We start from the raw sequence: 27,006 nt of genomic DNA, 5'->3' as shown, positions 1-27,006 counted from the left end.
ACATGGCCAGGCCAGCATCCTGGGGAGGGCTGCATTCCCTGCCTGGGGAACCTTGCTCCCAGTTAGGGGTCACTGGAGTTGAGGCCCCTAATGGATTGGGGGAGGCACAGGGGTAGAATGGAGGTAGCCCCATCATACGGGCCTGTGTAGACCCCAGAAAGCAAGCATTGAGTTCAGACTCTTGTGTGAAGTTGGCCACCTGAAAGTATTTGGACTTTGGGGTGTGATGAGGGCCTGGTTTCAGGGAACAAAGTGTGCTGGTTTGGACACGCAGGAGGTTCTCTGCAGCTCTCTAAGGTACAAGGTATGTTGCTAAGTATATGCTTTTAAAAACCCAGGAGGAGGGGGCACCCAGAAGGGGCCCTGAAGTCAAGGGCAAGGTCTAGCCTTTCCACCTGCCCAGCTGAAGACAGGCTGGAGGACAGTTCTCCAGAATTTCATAACAAAGAAGAGAAAAGAGAAATCAAAAAGACCTGGAGGATAGACAAGCTAATGAGGGCTTACTGGGATTACCCTGCCTAATCCTCAAAGCAAGCCTTCCCTATCTGTCCTCTGGGCCAGGTAAGGAAACAGGTCACAGTAGGACATTCAGACCCTGGGCAGGCAGCTGGCAGCCTGGAGCCCAAGGGGTCCAAACAGACTGTCCCAAGCCCAGCCCTCAGCCAGGAGTGGCTGCGCCCACAGCTCATTCACTGGTAAATCAGGCCAACTGGGCTGCCTGCCCTTCCCCAATCCCCCTCACTCACCATTCAACAGCCTCCCTGCTCCTGCCTGCCAGACTGCAAATGGCAGTGCACGCCCCCTTCATTCTGGATTCTCAGCTGCCCACCAGGCCATCCCTCTCTGCCAAGCCACCTGGAGCCTGGCAGTGTGCATGCGGGATGGGCAGCACCTGGAATACTTGGGCCGGCTTGGCTGGGGGCTGCGGTTCCCATGCAGGGTGGAGTTAGCGCCCCATCCCATTCCCTGGCCCCGTGGCCCCTCTGAGAAGACCCTCCACATACTGCCAGGCCTTGACCACCAGTAGCCCCATATCCAGGAGGCATCGACGTGTTCACCTCTGATTGGCAGTGGGCATGCAATCCTGGGAGAGACCCCTTAGAATCCCAGGTATGAGAGAGCTAGGTGAGGGCAAGGGTGGCATCAGAGTGAAGGGGGCCTCCCCCTCCACACCTGTGGGTATTTCTTGAAAGGTGGAGATGAGAGACGGAGAAAGGAAATCAGACACAGTGACAAAGTCTAGAGGAAGAAATGTGGGCCCAGGGTACCTGCGCTCAGCATTCGGAGGACCCACACCGTCCTCCGGCACTGGTCTCTGCAGTTCCCTCAGTATTTATTGATCACTATCTCTACTATCTCGGCAAGGGGGATGTGGCAGGACTACAGGGTAGTGGTGGGGAGAGGGTCAGTGGAAAACATGTGAGCAAAGGACTGTGTGCCATCAATAAGTGTAAGGAAAGGTGCTGTGCCTCGATGTGCACGTCGGCCAGATTATTGTTTGACTTTACACCAACATCTCCGTGCAGTAAAGAGCAGTATTGCCGCCAGCATGTCTCGCCTCCAGCCATAAGGCGGTTTTCTCCTATCTCAGTAAATAGAATGTATGGTCAGGTTTTACCCCGAGACATTCCATTCCCAGAGATGAGCAGGAGACAGATGCCTTCCTCTTATATCAACTGCAAAAAGGCCTTCCTCTTCCACTAATCCTCCTGAGCACAGACCCTTTACGGGCGTCGGGCTGGGGGACGGTCAGGTCTTTCCCTTCCCACGAGGCCATATCTCAGGCTGCCTCAGTGGGGAGAAACCTTGGACAACACCCAGGCTTTCTTGGGCAGAGGTCCCTGAGGCTTTCCGCAGTGCACTGTGTCCCTGGGTACTCGAGACTGGAGAATGGCGATGACTTTTACCAAGCATACTGCCTGCAAACACATTTTCACTAAGGCACAACCTTGAGCCAATACAGCACCTGCTTCTGTGAGCACAGGGCTGGGGCTGGGGTTACAGATTAACGCATCTTAAGGCAGAAGAATTTTTCTTAGTACAGATGAAAATGGACTTTCTTGTGTCTTCGTCTTTCTACATAGACAGAATAACAGTCTGATCTCTCTTTCTTTCCCCCACACAGAGAGTGTCACCACTGTATGTCAGCCACTGGGGGACAGGCTTCAGCTTACACCCACCTTCCAAATTCCACCCTCTCACCTTGGCAGAAGCTGGCCAGGAATTGGGGCTGATGGACGGGTGGGGTCTGCAGATGACATCAGGTCCCCATGATGGCCTCCCACATGGGTGGTGGCCCTGCAGTTCCAGGTGCCACACACACGACAGCCCCTGCTTGGACCCTGATCTTTGAGGAGGGGGAGCAGCAGAACCCGGGCACTGACCCCACAGTGCCACTCACACCCACAGACGATTCTACACACAAGCATCAGGTCTCAGTCCTCGCCACCTCCCCCTGCAGGGCCTCAGCTCTTTCCCGGGACTCACGTGGTACTTCCCCACATGCAGCTCTGGTAATATGCATTGCTCTGTACCCCGGGGCTCTGAGGTGACAATGGTCACGCTCGTGCAGAGTGCAAGGGCACAGGCTGAGTGCCCATTGTGGGGACCCTGACTGCAGCACTCCCAGACTATCATCGGACATGCTGGCCCCCAGGCTTAGCTAGGGCACCAGCGGTAGGAGTGCACTGCTCTGGACTCTGCAGGAGGAGGACAACTGTCAGCGCATCTTTATGTTCTCCTGCTGGTGTCACTCTGTGCTTCTCATCTCCTGGTTGTAGGATTCAGGGCAGACTCTCTGAACACCTTGTGGGAAACAGCAGAGTCCAGCAGAGAAGAGGAGAAAAGCCCAGCTGCAAAGATGAAAAAATGGCAGGTGTGACATGGACCCCCATTCAGATTCTGTATTTAAATGAGGTCTTCCGGAACACCTGCTCTTATTGGATAATACTTCAAATATATATATATATTTTTTTTCTTTTTCTTTTTCTTTTTTTTCAGACAGGTCTCGCTCTGTAGTCCATGCTGGAGTGCAGTGGCATGATCTCGGCTCACTGCAACCTCTGCCTCCCAGGGCCTGGTTCAAGCAGTTCTCCTGCCTCAGCCTCCCGAATAGCTGAGATTACAGACAAGCACCACCAGGCCCAGCTAATTTTTTTTTTTCTTGAGACGGAGTCTTGCTCTGTCACCCATGCTGGAGTGCAGTGGCGCGATCTCGACTCACTGCAATTTCCATCTCCCGGGTTCAAGCTATTTTCCTGGCTCAGCCTCCTGAGTAGCTGGGACTACAGGTGCTCACCACTAGGTCTGGCTAATTTTTGTATTTTTAGTAGAGAAGGGATTTCACCATGTTGGCCAGGCTGGTCTTCAACTCCTGACCTCGTGATCCGCCCGCCTCATTCTTCCTACTATGCCTCACTGTTTTTTTTTTGTTTGTTTGTTTGTTTGTTTTTTGACCGAGAGTCTCACTCCATCACCCAGGCTGGAGGGAGTGCAGTGGCATGATCTCGGCTCACTGCAAGCTCCACCTCTCGGGTTCATGCCATTCTCCTGCCTCAGCCTCCAGAGTAACTGGGACTACAGGCACCTGCCACCAAGCCCGGCTAATGTTTTGTGTTTTTAGTAGAGACGGGGTTTCACCGTGTTAGCCAGGATGGTCTCGATCTCCTGACCTCGTGCGACAGAGCGAGGTCGCCTGGGTGACAGAGTGAGACTCTGTCTCAAAAAAAAAAAAAAAAAGGAAAAAAGAACAATAAAAACCAAATTCACTCAAAAGAAATGAAAACAAGATGACAAGTCAATGGCACTGAAAACAGAAAATCAACAGAACAACTCAATAGGATTATAGCTGTTTCTTCATAAAGATCAACAAAATTGGTAACTATCAAGCAAGGCTAACAAAGAAAAAAATAAATCACACAAATTACTGTAAGGTGAGTACAAAAGTAATGACAGTTTTTGCATTCTTGGAATTTACTGTTTGATACTGGAATACCCTCTTAAATAAATGTGGTTATGTTATTCATCATTTTAATGGGCATTTCTTGCCTTTTTTTTTTTTTTTTTTTTTGCTAATGACTTATTACTTATTTATTTTAGACTATGGAAATGACGCCAGACAAAAAGCAAATTCAAGCGACTTTCTTATTCGAGTTCAAAATGGGTCCTAAAGCAGGGGAGCCAACTCACAACATCAACACATTTGGCCCAGGAACTGCTTATCAATGTACAGCGCAGTGATTCAAGAAGTTTTGCAAAGGAGAGGAGAGCCTTGGAGATGAGGAGCGTAGTGGGCGGCCACTGGAAGTTGATAACCACCAATTGAGAGCAACCACTGAATTTGATCCTCTGACAGCCACACGAGAAGTTGTGGAAGAACTGAATGTCGACCATTCTATGGTCATCCGGCAGGTGAAGCCAATTGGAAAGTTGGAAAAGCTTGATAAGTGGGTGCCTCATGAGCTGACCAATATTTTAAAAATCATCCTTTTGGCCGGGCGCAGTGGCTCAAGCCTGTAATCCCAGCACTTTGGGAGGCCAAGACGGGTGGATCACGAGGTCAGGAGATCGAGACCATCCTGGCTAACACGGTGAAACCCCGTCTCTACTAAAAAAAAATACAAAAAACTAGCCGCGCGAGGTGGCGGGCGCCTGTAGTCCCAGCTACTAGGGAGGCTGAGGCAGGAGAATGGCATGAACCCAGGAGGCGGAGCTTGCAGTGAGCTGAGATCCGGCCACTGCACTCCAGCCTGGGCAACAGAGCGAGACTCCGTCTCAAAAAAAAAAAAATCATCCTTTTGAAGTGTCATCTTCTCTTATTCTATGAAACAACAATGAACCATTTCTTGATCAGATTGTGACATGCCACGAAAAGTGGATTTCATACAACAGCCAGCTCAGTGGTCGGACTGAGAAGAAGCTCCAAACCACTTCTCAAAGTCAAACTTGCACCAAAAAGAGGTCATGGTCACCATTTGGTGGTCAGCTGCTGGTCTTCTGATCCACTACAGCTTTTGAGTCCTGGTGAAATCATTACATCTGAAAAGTATGCCGAGCTAATCGATGAGATGCACGGAAAACTGCAGCCCCTGCAGTTCGAGACCAGCCTGGGCAACATGGTGAAACTCCATCTCCACTAAAATACAAAAAATTAGCTGGGCATGGCAGCATGCGCCTGTAGTCTCAGTTACTTGGGAGGCTGAGACAGGAGAATTGCTCAAACCTGGGAGGCAGAGGTTGCAGTGAGCTGAGATTGTGCCACTGCGCTCCAGCCTGGGCGATGGAGCAAGAGTCTATGTCAAAATAAATAAATAAAATAAAACAGGGTGTTTGACCAACTTTCCCAGCTGGGTCCCTAGCATCAACCAACAGATGTGTACACGAACACACCTTCAAGTGATTCCAGCCTCAACTTCCACCTCCTCTAGCTGAGCCCCAGACTCTAACTCCTGTCCCGTGAAAACCACAAAAGACATAGATAATATTGTTTTAAGCCACCATTTTACGATAATTTATGACATGCAGTAGTAGAGAGCTAATACAGGAGTTTTCATTTTCTTTGTCTTTTCTAAATACCCCATTTTGTTTTTTTCTTTAGTGTTACTCCACCCCCATTTATATCAGCAATAATTATCCCATTTTCTGTCTTTCTTTTTCTTTCTTTCTTTTTTTTTTTTTTTTTTTTTTTTTTTGAGACAGAGTCTAGCTCTGTCACCCAGGCTGCAGTACGGTGGTCCGATCTCAGCTCACTGTAACCTCACCTCCCGGGTTCAAGTGATTCTCCTGCCTCAGCCTCTGGAGTAGCTGGGATTACAGGCGCCCACCACCAGAGCCGGCTAATTTTTATATTTTTAGTAGAGACGGGGTTTCACCATGTTGGCCAGGCTGGTTTGGAACTCCAGACCCCAAGTGATCCCCCTCCTCAGCACCCCCAAAGTGTTGGGATTACAGGCGTGAGCCACCACGCCTGGCCTTAATTATCCCATTTTCTACAGTGAACAGAGATCAGTTTTATAAAAAGAATTGGCAAGTGTTATGTTAAAAAAAAAAAAAAAAGACAATTAGGCCAGAGTGAGACACCTTGATTTTCTTTTTTTTTTTTTTAATTTACGTTCTTTGTACTCCACTAGAAACAATAATATTCAGCAAAGGGATTATTCTTCTTAATATAAATGTTTATCAAATACTGTGTTAATACAAAATAGCAATTTCACAAACACAGAAAGGGTCCAATACCAGCAGGACATTTTTTAAAAGTCATGCCGCAAACGCCACTCTCAGACATTGTAGACATTCTAGGTCTATAAAAGTGAATATGAAAGACAATCATATAGTTGCTGTTTTCCCCCACCCCAGAGAAAGGCCTTAAGAAGCAGCGAGGCCTGCACCTGCAGAGGTGGGGAAGCTCCTAGTGGAACCTGGCAGTGTAAACAGGACTGGTGGGCAGTGCGTTCCGTGAAAGGCGGGAGCCTGAAATTTGAAAAGGCTTATGGAGGCAGAGTAGCCCTTCCAACATTGATTGCCCTCCTTCCTTTCTCTAGTGTATTTAATCTTGCTTTCTTTTTCTTTTTCTTTTTCTCTTGAGACAGAGTCCCACTCTATCACCCAGACTGGAGTGCATTGGTGTGATCTCGGCTCACTGCAACCTCTGCCTCCCGGGTTCAAGAGATTCTCCTGCCTCAGCCTCCCGAGCAGCTGGGATTACAGGTGTGTGCCACCACAGCCAGCTAATTTTTGTATTTTTAGTAGAGATGGGGTTTCGCCATGTTGGCTAGCCTGGTCTTGAACTCCTGGCCTCAAGTCATCCACCCGCCTTGGCCTCCCAAAGTGCTGGGATTACAGGCATGAGCCACCACACCCGACCTATTTAATCTCTTTCTCCTGCCTTCTAAGCCCTCCTGACCTGATGCTGCCTTAAGTTCAGGGCTATGCTGCCTATTGGGTCTCTAGGACCACCTAGCCTCAAGGTCCCCCACAAACATGGGCCATCACGAAGACAAGAGGCCATGAAATGTGATCCTGTATTCCTCCCAGTGGGGTCAGGGTTCTGGGTTAACCAGATTCTTGGAAGCTCCTAATTTCTTTCTTCTTACCTGTCCCCACATGGCCTGGGGGCACTCTGACTCCCAAGGTATAACACCATGCTGAGCCCTACCAATTGCAGCAAATAGACACTAAGCGCCTATTACCAACAACTATGGCTTTCCGGGAATGTACCACTAAGAATAGCTTTCGGAACTTAGGATTCCGAACCACTCATGGGTCATAAGATCAATCTGGTGGGTTGCAACCAGCAATTTGAAACCATGACATAAGATGGGATGGGATAGGACAGGGCAGGGAAGGATAGGATAAGATTGGATGGTGCTAGGATTTGTGTCTCTCCAAATTCTATGTTGAAAACCTAATTCCAAGGTGATGATATTAAGAAATGAAGTATTTGGGCAGGGCATAGTGGCTCCCAACTATAATTGCAGCTCTTTGGGAGGTGATCAAGGTGGGCAGATCACTTGAGGTCAGGAGTTCAAGAGCAGCCTGGCCAACATGGTGAAACCCCGTCTCTACTAAAAATACAAAAATTAGCTGGGTGCCATGGTATGCATCTGTAATCTCAGCTACTTGGGAGGCTGAGGCAGGAGAATTGCTTGAACCTGGGAGGTGGAGGTTGCAGTGAGCCAAGATCACACCATTGCACTCCAACCTGGGCAACAGAGTGAGACTCTATCTCAGAAAAAAAAAAAAAAAAAGAAAGAAGGAAGCTAGGACGGAAGGAAGGGAGGGCTTGGAAGGTCATTAGGTCAGGGATGCTGAACCTTCATGAATGGGATTAGCACCCTTACACAAGAGGCCTGAGAGAGCTGCTTTGCCCATGTGTTGGCCATGGGAGGAGACAATGAGAAAACACCACCTAGGAACCAGGAAGCAACCCTCACGAGACACCGAACTTGCCAGTTCCTTGTTCTTGGACGAATCACCTCCAGAACCATGAGAAATAAATTCCTGTTGTTTATAATCCACCCATTCCATGGTATTTTGTTATAGCAGCCAAAATAGACAAAGGCTAGGACAGGATAGGATAGGATAGCAAATATCAGAGCACATCACCAGTCAGTCCTATTTCAGTAAACTGGAATCAATGTGTAAGATGTATTTTTTTTTTTTTTTTTGAAATGAAGTCTTGCTTTGTCGCCCAGGCTGGAGTGCAGTGGTACGATCTCAGCTCACTGCAGCCTCCGCTTCCTGGGTTAAGCAATTCTCCTGTCTCAGTCTCCCGAGTAGCTGGGATTACAGGCATCAGCCGCTGTGCCCAGCTAATTTTTGTATTTTGAGTAGAGACGGTGGGAGGGAGTTTCACCGTGTTGGTCAGGCTGGCTTCAAACACCTGACCTCAGGTGATTCACCCACCTCCATCTCCCAAAGTGCTGGGATTACAGGCATGAGCCACCTCGCCCAGCCTGGAAAATGTGTTTCTTAGTATGAATCTTCATCAAAATGGCTTGAAAAACACTGCCCTATGGGAGTAAAGAGAAGACAGCTGACCTCTGCCACCTGGACCCTGGGTGATGAAATGGGCGGGTCACATGATACACAGGTAAACCCAACACCTAACCCGTAAGGGCTGCTGGCCCCAGCCAGGATGTAGCACCCTCCCCTTTTAACACTGCAACAGGGGCAAAAATCTGTTTGAAAGTCCATCAGGAAGCCAGATTTGCAAAGAGAAAGTTGTCAGGACAAGCTGAAGGTATGTGAGCAGACAGACCTCCACTCAGATCTGTGATAACCAGTCATGGCTGCGCCAAGTCCAGAAGATCCCAAATCCTCATCCCAAAATGCCAGATGGATAAAAACAGTCACCTATGTATGCACTCATAATGCTCTAAATAAAATATTGCCTAGTTAAGGTATTTAAATGCCTTTTTATCGTGTGGGTGCTGGTGGAGAAAGCTCTGCACAGAGATGGACGCTATAGGAGACGGGTCCGCAGCCCACAGCCTCCTTTCTGCACAGTCAAGTCCCCAGAACAAAGGGCTTTCCCAGAACTGAGGTTACAGAGGCTGCCAGGCCGCACAGGAGGCTTTGACCACAAAGTGTCCTGCCCACCAGAGAGACTTCTAGCCTTTGCGTGTTCCCTGCGGTGGCCTGATGGGAGGCAGAGGCAGAGAACATCAGTGTTTGTGTCTTCAGACCTACCAAAGCTCAGGACGAACTGACAAAATCGGGATCCAGCAGCCAGGACACAGGGTTGCTAGGAGGACTTAGGGAAATGGCCTTTACCTACCTGGCCTCTCAGGGAGCAAAACCACTGGGTGTTGTGGAAAGAAGAAGCACGTGACCTCCAAGGACTGTGAGCTGAATTCCAGGCCCCGCCTGCACCAGCTAGATGGCCCTGGACAAGTCACTTAACCTGTCTGACCAACCTCAGTATCCTCATGTAGCATGAAAACAGTAATTTCAGCCCAGCACGGTGGCTCATGCCTGTAATCCTCGCACTTTGGGAGGCCGAGGTGGGTGGATCACTTGAGGTCAGGAGTTCGAGACCAGCCTGGCCAACGTGGTGAAACCCTGTCTCTACTAAAAATACAAAAATTAGCTGGGCAGGGTGGCAGGTGCCTGTAATCCCAGCTACTTGGGAGGCTGAGACAGGAGAATCACTTGAGCCCGGGAGGTGGATGTTGCAGTGAGCCGAGATTATACCACCGCACTCCAGCCTGGGTCACAGAGTGAGACCGTGTCTCAAAAAAAAAAAAAAAGAAAGGAAAAGAAAACAGTAATTTCATCTTGTGAGGTTCTGGAAGAGCAAAATACAAGAAGAGGGATGCGAATGTGTGCATGTTCATAAGTGTGCATATTATCTCTTATACTGGTAAGAAGGGAGATGGTGTGTAGAGATGTATCCATGGGATGCAGGTCATGGTGCGCCTGTAAATTAGCTCTCCAAAAACACGAAGCTCTGATCTGTAGCATTTGCCCATCACCGTGGTGTAAACACTCACACCTTGGTTAATTTCACCCTATCAGTCTTCTAATAACTTGCAAAAGCCTGAATATGTAACAATCGGTCTCCAGGGTGCCCTAAGGATGTAAGAACACTGACACCTTCAATGACTCCTCATCTCCCGCCCCAGCAGTGGAGCAACATGAGATGGGATGGTATACCCTCCTCATGTAAAGTGCTCATGGTTCGCCCTTCAGCAGCGTCCCCCCTACAACCCATATCCCCTCTTCTGCCGCCCACCAGATCAGCAGCAGAACAAGTGTGGGCCTCCTCCTGCCTCCTCCTCTCCACACCTTGCTCTTCGTGCTAGGGTTGACTGTTCTGTATCTTCCATATAAAACAGCTCTCTGGGCCGGGTGCGTTGGCTCATGCCTGTAATCCCAGCACTTTGGGAGGCCAAGGTGTGTGGATCACCTGAGGTCAGGAATTCGAGACCAGACTGACCAACGTGGTGAAACCCCGTCTCTACTAAAAATACAAAAATTAGCCAGGCATGGTGGTGCACACCTGTAATCCCAGATACTTGGGAGACTGGGCCAGGAAAATCGCTTGAACCTGGGAAGTGAAGGTTGCAGTGAGCCAAGATCGCACCACCGCACTTTAGCCTGAGCAACAAGAGCAAAACTCCATCTCAAAACAAAACACCCCAGCTATCTTGCAGTAGGTCCCTGGATGCCCAGACTCCCCAGGGATGGGGACAGGTGTTAACTGTGGAGAATGGTCAGTCCAGTGACAGCAGGCAGAATGGCAGCCCTGGCTGGGGCACAGACAGCAGAAGGCAAGTTATACCTAATTTCTTAGTGTGGCCTAGGGAAAATACCTGAGATATGGAGGGGTTGACTTTACGTCAAAAGATTCTCATTGCAGACTATGTATACAGATACAAATACATCCTGAATTACAAGAGTGGCTTGTAAATAAATTCTGGCACATCCATTCAATGTAGACTTTTAAAATAATCTTTACAAAGTGCTTGAAATAACATGAAAAAATACCTTAAAAGTGGAGGTTGGGCACAGTGGCTCATGCCTGTAATCCCAGCACTTTGGGAGCCTAAGCCGGGTGGACGCTTGAGGTCAGGAGTTCAAGACCAGTCTGACCAACATGATGAAACCCCATCTCTACAAAAATACAAAACTTATCCGGGTGTGGTGGCGGGTGCCTGTAATCCCATCTACTCAGGAGGCTGAGGCACGAGAATCGCTTGAAACCAGAAGGTGGAGGTTGCAGTGAGCCAAGATCGTGCCACTGCACACCAGCCTGGGTGACAAGAGTGAAACACCATCTCAAAAAAAAAAAAAAAAGTGGGATATAGGCCAGGTGTGGTGGCTCACACCTGTAATCCCAGCACCTTGGGAGGCCGAGGTGGGTGGATCACTTGAGGTCAGGAGTTCGAGACCAACCTTGCCAACAAGGTGAAATCACATCTCTACTAAAAATACAAAAATTAACCGGGCGTAGTGGTGTACGCCTGTAATCCCAGCTACTTGGGAGGCTGAGGCAAGAGAATCTCTTGAACACAGGAGGCAGAGTTTCCAGTGAGCCGAGATCGCGCCACTGCACTCCAGCATGGGTGACAGAGAACCGATCTCAAAAAATACATAAATAAATAAAATTTAAAAACCAAACAGAAAAAACTGAAACCCTGATTTGTGTAAAGCACTTGTGGATCGTGATCTCCATTTGAGAAATTAGGAAACTGAGGCACAGAGCGGATAAGGGACAGGCCCAAGGGTCTTGCACACTGGTTTGTGGAGAGCTGGATTTGGGTCAGGTCTGACTGGCAACAGATTCTGGACTCCTACGATACCATTTCTGAGCATCTCCATGACAGAGCTGGCACTGCACAGGGCCCGTTTGGGGCGGGGTTTGTTGTCACCAACGTCACATCCCTGGCTTCCCTGGCCAGGCTTCATGAGAGGTACAGCTGGGAAGTGGCGGAGCAGGAGGAGCCTGCACCTGGCTTGTAGCATTTGCGGCGACCAATTACATACATTGCTTTCCATCCTCGGCAATGCCAGTTTGGCAGCACAAAATTGACCCTGGCATGAGTATTTACACCATGGAAATTGACAATGCTACACACCAGAGGGTTTAAAACAATTATTCTCTTTTTTCTTTCTTTTGACATGGAGTCTAGTTCTGTCACCCAGGCTGGAGTGCAGTGGCACAATCCCGGCTCATTGCAACCTCTGCCCCCCAGGTTCAAGTATTCTCCTGCCTCAGCCTCCTGAGTAGTTGGGATTACAGGCGTGTGCCACCACAGCCGGCTAATTTTTTATATGTTTGGTAGAGACGGGGTTTCACCATGTTGGCCAGGCTGGTCTCAAACTCCTGGCTTCAAGTGATCCACCCCCCTTGGCCTCCCAAAGTACTGGGACTACAGGCATGAACCACCACGCCCCACCAAAAAAAAATAGTCTTTAATATTTTTAAAGGTCAGCTTTCCTCCCTGGGCAAAAGATTTGGAGGCAGTGGGTTTCCTTGCAAGCAGCCAGGTCTGGCCAAGGGCGGGAGGCTTGGGTATTAGATAGTCCTGGCTTCAGTGCTTTGCTCTGTTGGTTAGAAGCTCAGTGCCCTTGGGAAAATCACCAAACCTCTCTGGGCTTTGCCTTCCCGCTTTGCAATATCAGCAAATGATCCTTACCCCACGGGGGAAGTGTGTATGAATCGGTGAAGACAGCATCTGTAAAACCACCAAGGGAGACTGGCACACGGAAGAGACCCAGACAGCTGAGCCTCTGCCTGCCCCAGCTTCCAGCTCCTTCTTGTCACACCCGCCGAATACCAAGCCTGTGACATCAGCATGCTCATTGGAAGCGGGTGCTGGAATTGTCACTGGCTCTTTCTGAATCCCGCAGATGCTGTCCCCAGAGCCTGCATTTCGGCATCTGGTTACATTGTACATGGTGGCAAATTTGACAGGTGCCCATCTCCCAACCCTTTGACCTCTACCTGCCCCCTCTCAGCACCTGCAGTGCATGAAGCCAGTGTCAGCACCTTTAGCACCCCAAGCTGCCCCACCTCCCACTTCCTGAGCCCAGTAGCAGGGGCTCAGGCATCGGTGGAGGAAAATGCTCTGCAGCTTTTGCAAACTGATATGGAAAAGAGAGTTTGGGATATGGTGGCTCACGTCTGTAATCCCAGCACTTTGTGTGGCCGAGGCAGGCAGATCACTTGAGGTTGGGAGTTCAAGACCAGCCCAGCCAATACGGTGAAATCCTGTCTCTACTAAAATACACAAATTAGTCGGGCGTGGTGGCATGCACCTGGAGTCCCAGCTACTCGAGAGGCTGCGGCAGAAGAATCGCTTGAACCCAGGAGGTAGAGGTTGCAGTGAGCCAAGATTGCGCCACTGCCCTCTAGCTTGGGTAACAGAGCAAGACTCCGACTCAAAACAAAAACAAACAAGAGTTTGGGAAGCTGAAAATTGGGGACTGTAAAAGTGTTCTGCAAGCCTTCAGTGCTGTCATCCCCCTGTGCGAGCCTCCGCCCACGACCAAGGTGGCTTTAGATCTCCCGTTCTGGGCCCATCTATGTCTCCCTCCACACCCTCAAACGCCATCCTAGGATTCTCCCCTGAGGAGCCTGATGCTGATGGAAAGGAGAAGGCTCAGCGCCGCTCACACCACACCTTGAGCTTCCAATCCAGTGGGAAAGACAGCTCTGGTCTGTGACACTGACTCAAATCCTTCCCTGGCCGGGAGGCTGTCGGTCCTGGGAGCAGCCCCAGCCAAACTCTGTCTGGGCCTTACAGGCAAGTCCTCCCAGCTGGGCATGCAGCCGGGGTGTGGGAAGTGTGTTGGGGGCCACTGATGCAGCTGCCCTCCCAAATGTGAGTCCGCTGAGCAGGACCCGGCCTCACTCCCACCTGCTTTCACTCATCCTGCCCTGGCAGTGCCCACTGAGCTCAGGTGAAGATGCCAATGAGCCCAGAATGTCACACAGGCCAGCCTGCTGCCAACTGCTCTCCTGACTCCCTGAGGCATGACCACAGCTCTGCTGAGTCACCGGGAACATCGCCGCCCCGGGGATGGAAAGGAAGAGAGTGTTGCTGTCTGAATCTCCGGTGCATGCTTTCCCCCGGCTTTTTGTTTGTTTGTTTGTTTTGTTTTTTGAGATGGAGTTTCATTCTTGTCACCCAGGTTGAAGTGCAGTGGTGCAATCTTGGCTCACTGCAACCTCCACCTTCCGGGTTCAAGTGATTCTCCTGCCTCAGCCTCCCAAGTAGCTGGGATTATAGGTACACACCACCATGCCTGGCTACTTCTTGTATTTTTAGTAGGGACGGGGTTTCACCACGTTGGCCAGGTTGGTCTCAAACTCCTGACCTCAGATGATCCACCCACCCCAGCCTCCCAAAGTGCTGGAATTACAGGCACGAGCCACCGCGCCCATTGTCCCCTCTCTACATCACACACCCAGTGCACAGCCTAGAATGCTCCCAGGACAGGGCCTTGCCCACTGGAGAGAATGGCCTAGGAAGCTTCTTTTCCTTTCCTGCACTACTTAGCATGCATTCAGAGGACATCCAAGGTCTGGGCTTGGGTGAAGTGGAATCCTGGGAAAATCACTTCCAGAATGATGCTGGGGAAGAGAAAGTGTTTATGGGAAGCATGTCCTGAATTGAAGTGAGGGGTGGAAATGTGGCCAAAGCCTTTCAGAATGCCCTCCATGTTCTCACCAGACTATCTATAGTTGGAAATTCCACCATTAGTGATTCATTCCTTTGGCTGACACCCCTGAAATCGTGTGATCTTCAGGATCAACAGAACTAATGAGGAAAGCAGATGGTGTTGTGCATTTGTTATCCTACTGCATCTTCAAGCAGCCCATAAAGTGCTGCCTTACTATACCCATTTAGCAGCTGAGAACACTGAGGCTCAGAGAGGTTAGGAAATTGATGAAAGCTCCCACAATGCTGGGGTCATGCTAGATTTGATCCCAAGTCCAGCAAGACACAGTCCCTCCCTCCAGGAGCTCCCAGGTCTGGGACTGGCGCAAGTAGCTGCATGATGAAGGACGAGGCTCCAAGCCGTGATGCGGGGGGGCAGGGAGCATGACAGGGAGCAGAAGGAAAGCCCCTAAGTCAGAGGAAGGCCAGAAGTTCCCCAATGCTGATGCCTGAGCTGAACTTTCAAGGATGAGTAGGAGTAAGTTGGGTGGACAAGGAGATCAACAGTTCCCACCAGCAGGACCAGCACCTCCAAAGATCCAGGGGCATGAAGGGGCAAGCTGTCCTGGGGAAATGCAAGCCCAGATGCCCAGGAGGAGGGGGCACAGGAGGTGCAGGTGTCAGACTGAGGAGTCAGCAGCTGCTATGGGGCCACTAAAGAAGTCCCAAGTCATCCAAATAAGAAAATAAGCCAAAGTATCTTAGAAGAAAAGAAGGAGAAGGAGAAGGAGAAGGAGAAGAGGAGGGGGAGGAGGAGGAAGAACAAGAAGAAAAACAACAACAACAAGAACAAGAAGAAGAAGAGAGAAGAAGAGGAAGGGGAGGAGGAGGAAGAGGAAGGGGAGGAGGAGGAAGAGGAAGGGGAGGAGTAGAAGGAGGAAGAGGAAGGGGAGGAGGAGAAGGAGGAAGGGGAGGAGGAGGAGGAAGGGGAGGAGGAGGAGGAAGGGAAGGAATGGGAGGAAGGGGAGGAAAGGAGGGAGGGAAGGAGGAAGAGGAGGAGGAAAGAAGGAAGCAAAGAAGAAGGAGAAGTAGTCCCAAGTCTCTGGTCCCAGAAGGTGCTTTGGTGTCCATCAGCGTCTTGATCACAGGATTTTATCTTGGCCTGGCATGGTGCCATGCCTTGGGAGGTCTCCTAAACAGCACCCCAGAACCCCCAGAACCCTCTCTCCCAGCCCCAGGCCCAGGCAGAGGTCAAGTTTTCAGTGTCTCTGTCCTCATTTGGGAGCAAGTCTCTCTCCAACCCGCCCTCCCCTGCAAAAGTTTCCCCACTGACCTCCAGCCCTGACCCCAGCTGGTGGGAAATATTTGGTGAGCTCCACAGGGCAGGCTTACCGAAGACAGCTTCCAGGCATTAGGAGTGCCTGTGTAGACATATAATGCTTGTGTAGACACACGTGTGCACACACATGCACATATACACGCACATACACGGGCAGGAGGACAAAAGCTATCCAGCATCTCCCAGCATGGAGGCAGTCTGGTCTGTGAAATGTGTCGAGATAATTTAATACTGGCTTGGACATATGGGGTTCCAGGTGCAGGAGCCCTGGAACCCACTGGAATGTGCTAGAGATAAGCATAAGGCATTCTGTCTGTGCCCACTCCACTCTGGTTGGGAGTCACAGAATGAGGACCTCCTGATTTGAGACAGATTATTTATCCAGAGAATCTGAGATTCCAATTCAGATCCTGGAGGTGGGCCTGCTACTCACCTCCCCAGTAAATGTCCAGGCAGCATTGGACAAAGATGCTGGCCCCGCCCTGACGGGGACTGAAGAACAGGTCCCCAGAAGCCTTGTTGTTGGGGTACTGGGCACTTCAGAGGTTGAGGGGACCTGGAACAGTCTCCCTAGATCCATGTGCCTTCCTTTTGGGGTACACCTGAGTAGCCTCTAACAGCCACTGATTGGCACCAAGACAGAATCCAAAGGTTGGTATCACAAACCTTAAGTATGGAACAGCGAGCAAGTGCCCAGGGACTGTTTGCCCCATCTTATGAATGAATGGCTCTTGTAATGTCTCTGGATTTTGGGGGTTGGGAAGAAATGGCCAAGTAACAGCATCCTCATCCCCAACTGTACTGAGAACCAACTATGGTGGAACAGAACATCAGGGGCTGCATGGGTGTGTGCCTCAGTTTCCCTCTACTGCCCCCAAACTGCCTACTCCAGGAGCTTCCCAAAAGGGAAGGGGAGATGAGGAGATAGGCATGCAAATGCCCATTTGGAGATTTTCAGCTACTCTGGCCATGATCCCATTTCAGAGCACACCAGACAGGAAGTGCAAAGAGGTCGCATCATGAGTGCCAAATTGATTGGTACTGGCTGCCCAGAACACAGTGCTGGGAAGAATTCTGACATCACCCACGTGCTGCACTTGATTGGTGATGTCTGCCATGGTCACAGCCATTCACCATCCCTCATCTACAAGCTGGGCTGTCCCCTTTCCCTGAACGGGAGACAATTCGCCAGCCTGGACTTTGGTAGCAGAGAGGGAGGCCCTGGCCACCCAGGTATGAACAAGCCACAGGACTCCTTGCCAGATTCCTCAGGACCTTTGAAACACAGATTGGCCCGTCATTCCCCAATTTTCCAGGACCACGCCTGCTTCCTTTTCTGAAGATGTTAATGTTGCTTGTATTAGGAAACACTCATCTAAAATAGAAACACATTACAGGGTTAATTTCTCCTCTGTGAGAATGGCTAAATGCTTGCTTTCTCGCTGGGGACTCGAGGGACGATCTGGTCGTCACCAGAAGTCACCTCAGAGCCATCAAGAACTCTACCCAATGAAGGGAAGACAGGCCTTCGCGCTGTGCTCTGGGTTAACGTTCGCAAAAACGCTTCCTGTGGTGCTGCACTCCTAAAGCCCAAGTGACCTCTGGAGTCTGGGTCACCTCATTTGGACACCTTGGTGTGCAGGGTGCTGGGCAGATAGAGGTACCTCCAGATGGCATAGTAGTGGGTACCAGCACCAAATGCTACAAAGAGATGCCAGATGGCGTGGGCAAAGGGGATCCTCCCGTCACTCTTGAAGAAGACCATGCCCAGGCAGTAGAAGACCCCTCCGGTCACCAGCTCCCAGATGCCCTCGGTGTTGGGCTGTCGGCAAGGACAAGGGTGGGGCACAGGTCAGAGGGGCAGCCAGTGTGGCTGGAAGTACCAGCCAGTCCCCACCACCCAAAACTAACAGACACACAGGTGGCAAACCAGCCCAGACTCCCAGGTGGGAAGCCTCAACACTGATATGCCAGCGATTCTCCCCAGACTAGTTCTTAGATGTCCCATTTCTATTAAAATCTCACCCATTTTTTTTTTTTTTTTTTTTGAGACGGGGTCTCAGTCTGTTGCCCCGGCTGGAGTGCAGTGGCACAAGCGTAGCTCACAGTAGCCTCCAACTCCAGAAACAATCCTCCTGCCTCAGCCTCCTCAGTAGCTGGGACTATAGATATCCCATGGTGCCACCATGCCTGGCTAATTTTATTTTATTTTTGGAGATGGGGGCATCTCACTATGTTGCCCAGGCTGGTCTCAAACTCCTGGCCTCCAGTGATTCTCCCACCTCGGCTTCCCAAAGTGCTGGCATTACAGGGGCGAGCCACCACACTCAGCCTCAAATAATATTTGTATAACTTACCTGTTTTTGTTTTTGTTTTTAAGATGCAGTTGCTCTTTTGCCCAGGCTAGAGTGCAGCAGCAAGATCTCGGCTCACTGCGACCTCTACCTCCCGGGTTCAACCCATTCTCCTGCCTCAGCCTCCTGAGTAGCTGGAACTACAGGTGTGCACCACCATGCCCAGCTAATTTTTGTATTTTTAGTAGAGATAGGGTTTCACCATGTTGGCCAGGCTGGTCTCAAACTCTTGACCTCAGGTGATCTGCCCACCTTGGCCTCCCAAAGTGGTGGGATTATAGGTGTGAGCCACTACGCCTGGCCTATAGCTTATCTTTTGTAAAAATGTAATACATCTGGGTATATACACAAATAATTGAAAGCAGGGTCTTGACACATATTTGCACACCCATGTTCATAGCAGCATAATCACAACAACAAAAGGAGGAAGCAACCCAGGGGTCCACCAAGGAATGAATGGATAAACAAAACGAGCTCGAGGCCAGGCGCCTCACGGTGGCTCACGCCTATAATCCCAGCACTTTGGGAGGCTAAGGAGGGCAGATCATGAGGTCAGGAGTTCGAGACCAGCCTGGGCAACATGGTGAAACCCCGTCTCTACTAAAAATACAACAATTAGACAGGAGTGGTGGCGCATGTCTGTAATCCCAGCTACTCAGGAGGCTCAGGCATGAGAATCATTTGAATCTGGGAGTTGGAAGTTGCGGTGAGCCAAGATCATGCCACTGCATTCCATGCTGGGTGACAGAGTAAGACTCTGTCTCAAAAAATAAAATAAAATAATGAGGACAGGACAGAGTTATAGTTTGCAGAGATGCAAAACGTTCTGAAGATGGTTGGTGGTGATGGTCGCATGACAATGTGACTGTGCTTACTGCCACTGAACTGAATATTTTACCACAAGTTTTTAACGTAATGGCATGGCAAAAAAAAAAAAAAAAAAAAAAAAAAAAAAAAAAAAAAAAAAAAAAAAAAAGAGAGGTAGAGAAAATAATTTTTGTTTTGCTTCATGGCAAAAAATATTTAGAGAAAAAAAACATGGTAGGAAAAAAGTAGTAGTCCTGGCCCCCGGATGTGAGTACTATTAACATGAGTTGTTCTTAATAAAAGAAACTCTCTGCAGGGCACGGTAGCTACGCCTGTAATCCCAGCACTTTGGAAGGCCAAGGTGGGCTTAAGCCCAGGAGATCAAGACCAGCCTGGGCAATATAGTGAGACTCCCATCTCTAAAAAAAAAAAAAAAGAAGAAGCAGCAGAAAAAGAAACACTCATAGGATAGGAGGGAATTGAGCAAGAAGAACCTGCCAAGCCCTCACCAGGCCAGGAATTCAAGACTATTCTAGGCAACATAAGGAGATCCTGCCTCTACAAAAAAAAAAAAAAAAAAAAAATTGTTCTTTTGAAACAGAGTTTCACTCTTGTAGCCCAGGCTGGAATGCAGTGGTGCGATCTCAGCTCACTGCAACCTCTGCAACCTGAGTTCAAGAGATTCTCCTGCCTCAGCCTCCAGAGTAGCTGAGACTATAGGTGTGCACCACCTCTGGCAAATTTTTTTTTTTTTTTTTTAGAGATGGGTCTTGCTGTGTTGCCCAGGCTGGTCTCAAACCCCTGGACTCAAACTATCCTCCCGCCTTAGCTTCCCAAAGGACTGGATTATAGGCATGAGCCACTGCGCCTGGCCTACTGCCTCTTTAGACAAGTCATGCCAGGCTTCAGTTTCCCCACCTGCCATAGGAGAGTGTGACAATCTCAACAGCCAAGTCCAGCCCAGACACTCTTGGTCCCTTGCAGGGACCCATCCATGCAGGGCTGGCAGCACTTACCATGGAGAGGATGACCAGGGCAGGGAAGAAGCCCATCACGATGTAGCAGAGAAGCTCCACAAGCTTGTACCTGGCAGGAAGACAAGCCATGCCAGCCTTAGGACATGCCTCCCCACAAGGAAACCGCACACAGCTCCGTGTTCCTGGGGAAGAGGGAACACTCTGACCAGAACAGTGAGAAGAAAGGACGCTTTCTCTGCCCAGCACGACTTGGCTCAGATTTCACCCAGCTACATCCAACAGGTGCTGGCAGTTGTGTGACCTTGGGTACTTTCCCTCCCTGAGACTCAGTTTCCACATCTGTGAAATGCATGCTGGTGCCACAGCAGGGATTACAAACATTGGGCATAGCACACACGGGCACTTCCTATGCTCAGCCCATGGCAGACATCACTATTCGATCCCAGCATCTCTTCCCATAGGGCCCAAGCAGCCACTTCCAATCGAGCTGGGTTGCTGCAGCAACCGAAGCCTCTTTGCTGTCCCTGGACTAAATAACTTCCAGAGGTTCCTGGGCTCTGAGACTGCAGAAAGTCTGTTATTCTCTTTTGCTTCTATCATCCTGTTTCTATAATAATCCCACTGAATTATTTCCATCCCCATCACTCGGCAGAATGGGGATACAGAGAGTGTGGCTCTTTCAGGACCTCTCCCTTCATCTCTAATAATTTAGGGAGGGCAGGTGGCATGTGACCACCCCCACCCCACCCCGGTTCAATGGGGCTGGGAACCTGTGTTTTTTATTGTTTGTTTGTTTTTGAGACAGAGTCCCCCTCTGTCGCCCAGGCTGGAGTGCAGTGGTGCAATCTTGGCTCACTGCAACCTCCACCTCCCGGGTTCAAACCATTCTCCTGCCTCAGCCTCCTGGTTAGCTGGGATTACAGGCGCCCATCACCATGCCCGGCTAATTTTCACATTTTTAATAGAGACAGGGTTTCATCATGTTGGCCAGGCTGGTCTCAAACTCCTGACCTCAAGTGATCCTCCTTCTTCGCAGATCACTCGGCCACCCAAAGTGCTGGGATTACAGACGTGAACCACCACGCCTGGCCACCTATGATGTCTTTTTGATAACTTCAAGTTGACCCTAGGGGCTGCAAAACCTGGTGGCCACCCATGAGCCTGAATGGCATGACAGCCAGCGCTGTGCTCTCACGACTATGGCATCATCCTGGGCTCTCAACTGCCCAGGAGTACTGCCCAGGAGGTTGGAGCATCTAAGGGAATCCCGCCACCCTGCAGCCCCCAGGCCCGGCTTACCGCTCATGGAAGAAGAAGACATAGATGGTGCCCACGGAAGCCATAATCCAGACCAGCCAGCGCATGTGGGAGGCCCAGGGGCCCAGCTCCCGAAGGTTCAGCCTGGGAGAGAGAGAGCCAAGGCCATGGCCCTGAGGAGGGCCCACCAAGACCCCAGCCCTTGAGGACTGGCCTATCACAGGAAATGGACCCCAAGGAAGTCCTGTCACCCGTCGCTCCACGGCTGGGACATGGGCGCTCACAGGAAGACAGGTGAACAGGCAGAAAGTGCGCTAGATAACTTGAAGCAGCAAGCAATGATTAGAGGAAAATTAGTAAAATTGATAATATCTAGAAGAAAAGGTAAGCAGCACCTCAAACTGGCAGGATGATGAACAGGTAAAGCCTGTTTGGCGGGAATTGTGCATTCTCCGTCACTGCAGTTCCGGCAGCTAACCAAAGCAACGCTGTTTTGTTTTGTTTTGTTTTGTTTTGTTTCGCTTATTTTTTTGAGATGTAGTCTCTATCTGTGCCCCAGGCTAAAGTATAGTGGCACAATCCCGGCTCACTGCCACCTCCACCACCTGGGTTCAAGCAATTCCCCTGCCTCAGCTTCCCGAGTAGCTGGGATTACAGGCACCCACTGCCACGTCCGGCTAATTTTGTATTTTTAGTAAAGATGGGGTTTCTCCATGTTGGCCAGGTTGGTCGCGAACGCCTGACCTCAGGTGATCCACCCACCTTGGCCTCCCAAATGCTGGGATTACAGACCTAAGCCTCCGCGCCTGGCCTCCAATCCTTTGTTAATAATTATTTTAAGAGACAGGGTCTTGCTACTTGAGAAGCTGAGGCGGGAGGATTGCTTAAGCCTGGGAGGTCGAAGCTGCAGTGAGCCATGATCACACCACTGCACTCCAGCCTGGGCAACAGAGTGAGACCCTGTCTCAAAAAAAATTTTAAATAATAATAATTTAAAAATGAAAAATATGAGGAAGATCTGTTTTTACCAACATAGATAGATCTCTAAGCTATATTGTGAGGTATTTGGTAGGTAGGGGGTATGAACCAAGAATGAGATGACTAATATTGTGTGTATGTATAAAGAGAGAACAGTCGGCCAGGCACGGTGGCTCACGCCTGTAATCCCAGCACTTTGGGAGGCCAAGGCGGGCGGATCACGAGGTCAGGAGATTGAGATGATCCTGGCTAACACAGTGAAACCCTGTCTCTACTGAAAATACAAAAACAAAATTAGCCAGGCATGGTGGCGGGTGCCTGTAGTCCCAGCTACTCGGGAGGCTGAGGCGGGAGAACGGTGTGAACCCGGGAGGTGGAGCTTGCAGTGAGCCGAGATGGCTCCACTGCACTCCAGCCTGGGCGACAGAGCGAGACTCCGTCTCAAAAAAAAACAAAACAAAAGAGATAACTGTCAATGCACAGAAAAAGATCTGAACCTCGTCCCATGTGGTTTTGTCTGGAAAGGTGTAATTAATAGTGGTGATGATTGCAGAAGAGGGTCCTTTAGGTTTTTTCTGGAATGAATTTCTTTTTTTTTTTTTTTTTTTTTTTTTTTTTTTTTTTTGGAGATGGAGTCTCACTCTGTCACCCAGGCTGGAGTACAGGGGCATGATCTCAGCTCACTGCAACCTCTGCCTCCCGCGTTCAAGTGATTCTCCTGCCTCAGCATCCAGAGTAACTGGGATTACAGATGCACCACCATGCCTGGCTAATTTTGGTATTTTTAGTAGAGACGGGGTTTCATCATGTTGGCCAGGCTGGTCTCGAACTCCTGACCTCAGGTGATCTGCCCGCCTCACCCTCCCAAAGTGCTGGGATTACAGGAGTGGGCCACCGCACCTGGCCTGGAATAAATTTCTGAAATGAGAATGTGTTACGTACAACTTCTGCCAAAAAAAGTGACCTGCATGGAGTCTGTCATTATAAAGAAGTTAAGTAACACTGAAAAGTTTAAGAGTAAAAAATAATAACCCGTCTCATTACCTAAAATAACCATCAGTGAACATCATTCGAGATATCCTTCCAAGTAGACCTAAAAATAGGCCACCAGGTAGAAGGATAGGACGGGATGAAGGGAAAGGAGAAAGGGTGAGAATTAAGTTATACACATCATTTTTAATTAGAAGTATTACATTTAATTTTAACTTGACTTTAAAAGAAGAAAATGGACACTTAAAATTTTTGCTGAAATTCAAACAAACGTTTTTTCACCATAAAATTCACTTGGATTCTGAAGTTAAGATAAATTATGTAGCACAAAAAAATTGAATTTTCAGCCGGGCGCAGTGTCTCATGCCTGTAATCCCAGCACTTTGGGAGGCCAAGGCAGGTGGATCACCTGTGGTCAGGAGTTCAAGACCAGCCTGGTCAAAATGGTGAAACCCCATCTCCACTGAAAATACAAAAATTAGTTGGGTGTGGTGGCGGAAGCCTGTAATTCCAGCTACTTGGGAGGCTGAGGCAGGAGAATTGCTTGAACCCGCGAGGCAGAGTTTGCACTGAGTCAAGATCACACCATTGAGTTCCAGCCTGGGCGATGAGAGTGAAACTCCATCTCGGGGGGGAAAAAGAAAAGTTGGATTTTTAAAATTACATGTTTCGGGTTCTTGTTTGTTTGTTTTTTTAGAGACAGGGCTCACTCTCCCAGGCTGGAGTGTGGTGGCACAATCATAGCTCACGGCAGCCTTGATTTCCTGGGCTCAAGCGATCCTCCTGTCTCAGCCTCCTGAGTAGCTGGGAACACAGGCACACGCCATCACAAACTAGTTTCTTTCAAACACTATTCATGGATATGGGATTCTTGGACTTCTTTCACGTGTGACAATGGTGCCTATTGTTTTTATGGCTGCATGACAACCCCATTTGATAGTTTATTCCGAAGTCTATCTTTGGGAAATGATTAGAAGTGTCTCCACTGTGTGTCAGCATTAAATGGTGCTGTGGCCACATTCAGAAGCCAGCTTGTTTTTTCACTTTGCAAATAATTTATTTTTTCAGTCTCAGTGCCTGAAGAATTTGTCTCTTTCTTTCATTTCCATCAGCTTCTCTCTGATTGCTCTAATTTTGGCTTTTTGAAAATGTCTGTATTCTCCCTGATTATGTAAAATCTTCAGTATTTATTTGGTTTTTGGTTTGTTTCTTTTTCCCCCATAAAGAGAGGGAGCTGGGGGTTCTGTTTGTGACAATACGCTCAGATACCAGCACAGGGCCTGGCACAGGGCAGTGCCCAGTCAATCACAGCCAGGGGTAAAGGTAAAGAAGAGAGACTCAGGCTGGGCGCAGGGGCTCACACCTGTGATCCCAGCACTTTGGGAAGCCGAGGCAGGCGGATCACCTGAGGTCAGGAGTTTGAGACCACCCTGGCTGACATGGTGAAACCCCATCTCTACTAAAAATACAAAAATTAGCGCGGTGTGTGGCACATGCCTGTAGTCCCAGCTACTCAGGGGGCTGAGGCAGGAGAATCGTTTGAAACCGGGAGGTGGAGGTTGCATTGAGTCGAGATCACGCCACTACGCCCGGCTGAAAATCCAATTTCCCTGTGCTTTACATAATTTATCTTAACTTCAGAATCCAAGTGAATTTTATGGTGAAAATTCTGGGCAAGAGAACAAGACTCCATCTCAAAAAACATAAACAAAACAAAAAATAAAATCAAAATAAATATATACTTATAAAATGTGGCCACTGCAGTGGCTCATGCCTGTACTCCCAACACTTTGGGAGACCGAGGCAGGAGGATGGCCTGAGGCCAGGAGTTCAGGACCAGTCTGGGCTACATAGTGAGACCCATCTCTACAAAAATAAAAACATTAGCCAAGCATGGTGGCTTGCACCTGCAGTCCCAGCTACTTGGGAGGCTGAGGCGGGAGGATCACTTGAGCCCAGGAGCTGGAGGCTGCAGTGAACTATGATCACAACACTGCACTCCAGCATAGGCAATAGAGCAAGACCCTGTCTCTAAAAAAAATTTTTTTTTAATTTAAAAGCTATATTAAATAAATTAAATATTAAGTAAATATAAATATAAGTATATATGTATATATATGCATGTGTATGCATGTCTGTCTATTACACATATTTATATATATGTGCATATATATAGACACATGCATACATATGTACATATTAATATTTGCTTTTCTGGATGGGCGTGGTGGCTCACACCTATAATCCAAACACTCTGGGAGACAGAGGTGGGGAGATCACTGGAGGTTAGGAGTTCAAGACCAGCCTGGCCAACATGGTGAAACACCGTCTCTACCAAAAATACAATAATTAGCTGGGCTTGGTGGCACACGCCTGTAATCCAGCTACTCAGGAGGCTGAGGCAGGAGAATCGCTTGTACCGGGGAGGCAGAGGTTGCAGTGAACCAAGATCTCGCTGCTGCACTCTAGCCTGGGTGACAGAGTAAGATTCTGTCTCAGAATTCTCAGAAAGAAAAAAATGATGTATATATTTGCTTTTTCTGCATAAAATAACTCAAGAAGGACACGCAAGAAAGTGGGTATAAGCAGCTGCTTCCAGGAAGGAGAAAAGTGTGGCGGAAAGCTGTTCACCTAACAGCCAGGTCAACATATTACCTAGCCAAATAGAAAAATAAATTCAAACAATGAAAAGAAAGGCTGCCAAGCGTTTGCTGAGCGGTGGGACAGTACTCACCAGGGTGCGTAGGAAGCCGCTATGAAGAAATAGATGACCATCCGGTCGAACATGTGTAGACAGTGTTCCACCATCCTAGGGTGGCAGAGAAGCCGGCGGTCACAGCCCCTGCACAGAGGGAAGGGCCAGTGCCCCCAGAACTATGCCCTGGACTGATCGTGCCTGCCTACAGGTTAGCGGGGCTGGGTTCCTCTATCCAGCCAGGACCCCTTGGGCCTCAGAATCCCGATCTGTAAGTGACCAGGGCAGTGGTCTTCAAACCAGGCTCCTTATCATCACCCTAGGGCTGCATGAAGACACCTTGCCTCGGGGATTCCACTGAAGGCCTTGTGCCCCTGCAAGTAAGGATCGGACATCCTCCTTCACACATTTTTTTTTTTTTTTTTTTGAGACAAAGTCTCACTCTGTCTCCCAGGCTGGAGTACAGTGGCACGATCTCAGCCCACTGCAACCTCTGCATCCCGGATTCAAGCCATTTTCTTGCCTCAGCCTTCCAAATAGCTGGGATTACAGGCACCTACCACCATTCCCAGCTAGTTTTTGTATTTTTAGTAGAGACGGCGTTTCGCCATGTTGGCCAGGCTGGTCTCAAACTCCTAACCTCCAGTGATCCACCTGCCTCGGCCTTCTAAAGTGCTGGGATTACAAGCGTGAACCACTGCACCCGGCCATCCTCCCATACTTTAATCAGAGCCATTATGCATTTTTGCTTTATATACTGGGTTTTTCCAAAGATTTATAATGGGGAAAGAATTCTGTGGAGAATGTGCAAAAATGGCCAGACAGAGTGGCTCACACCTGTAATTCCAGAGCTTTCAGAGGCTAAGGCAAGAGAATTGCTTGAGCTCAGAAGTTGGAAACCAGCCTGGGCAACATGGTGAGACCTCATCTCCACTAAAAATTAGAAAGATCAGCCAGGCATAAGAGTGCATGCCTGTACGCCTAGTTACTCCAGAGGCTG

The 27,006-nt window shown here is 49.3% G+C and overlaps 1 protein-coding gene across 4 annotated transcripts in view; it reads right to left on the bottom strand.

Annotated features, from left to right (window-relative positions):
• Nucleotides 1-463: 463 nt before the first annotated feature.
• LOC105499863 (monocyte to macrophage differentiation associated 2) overlaps nucleotides 464-27,006 on the bottom strand; it is a 66,784-nt gene continuing 40,241 nt past the window's right edge. For 2 of the 4 annotated variants that reach the window (XM_071095406.1, XM_071095408.1), the window contains exons 4-7: nucleotides 26,046-26,153; nucleotides 21,386-21,487; nucleotides 20,126-20,195; nucleotides 10,915-17,770 (exon numbers count right to left, since the gene is read on the bottom strand). In XM_071095406.1, the coding sequence (XP_070951507.1) occupies nucleotides 17,567-17,770; nucleotides 20,126-20,195; nucleotides 21,386-21,487; nucleotides 26,046-26,153 (484 nt within the window). In that variant the 3' untranslated portion in view covers nucleotides 10,915-17,566. Of the gene's footprint in view, nucleotides 2,853-10,914; nucleotides 17,771-20,125; nucleotides 20,196-21,385; nucleotides 21,488-26,045; nucleotides 26,154-27,006 lie in introns of those variants that run through there. The other 2 variants (XM_071095409.1, XM_071095407.1) reach the window with 2 other exon arrangements.

Source organism: Macaca nemestrina, chromosome 4 (assembly GCF_043159975.1).
Source record: "Macaca nemestrina isolate mMacNem1 chromosome 4, mMacNem.hap1, whole genome shotgun sequence".
Taxonomy (NCBI): Eukaryota; Metazoa; Chordata; class Mammalia; order Primates; family Cercopithecidae; genus Macaca; species Macaca nemestrina.
This window is presented reverse-complemented; position numbering and strand designations above follow the sequence as displayed.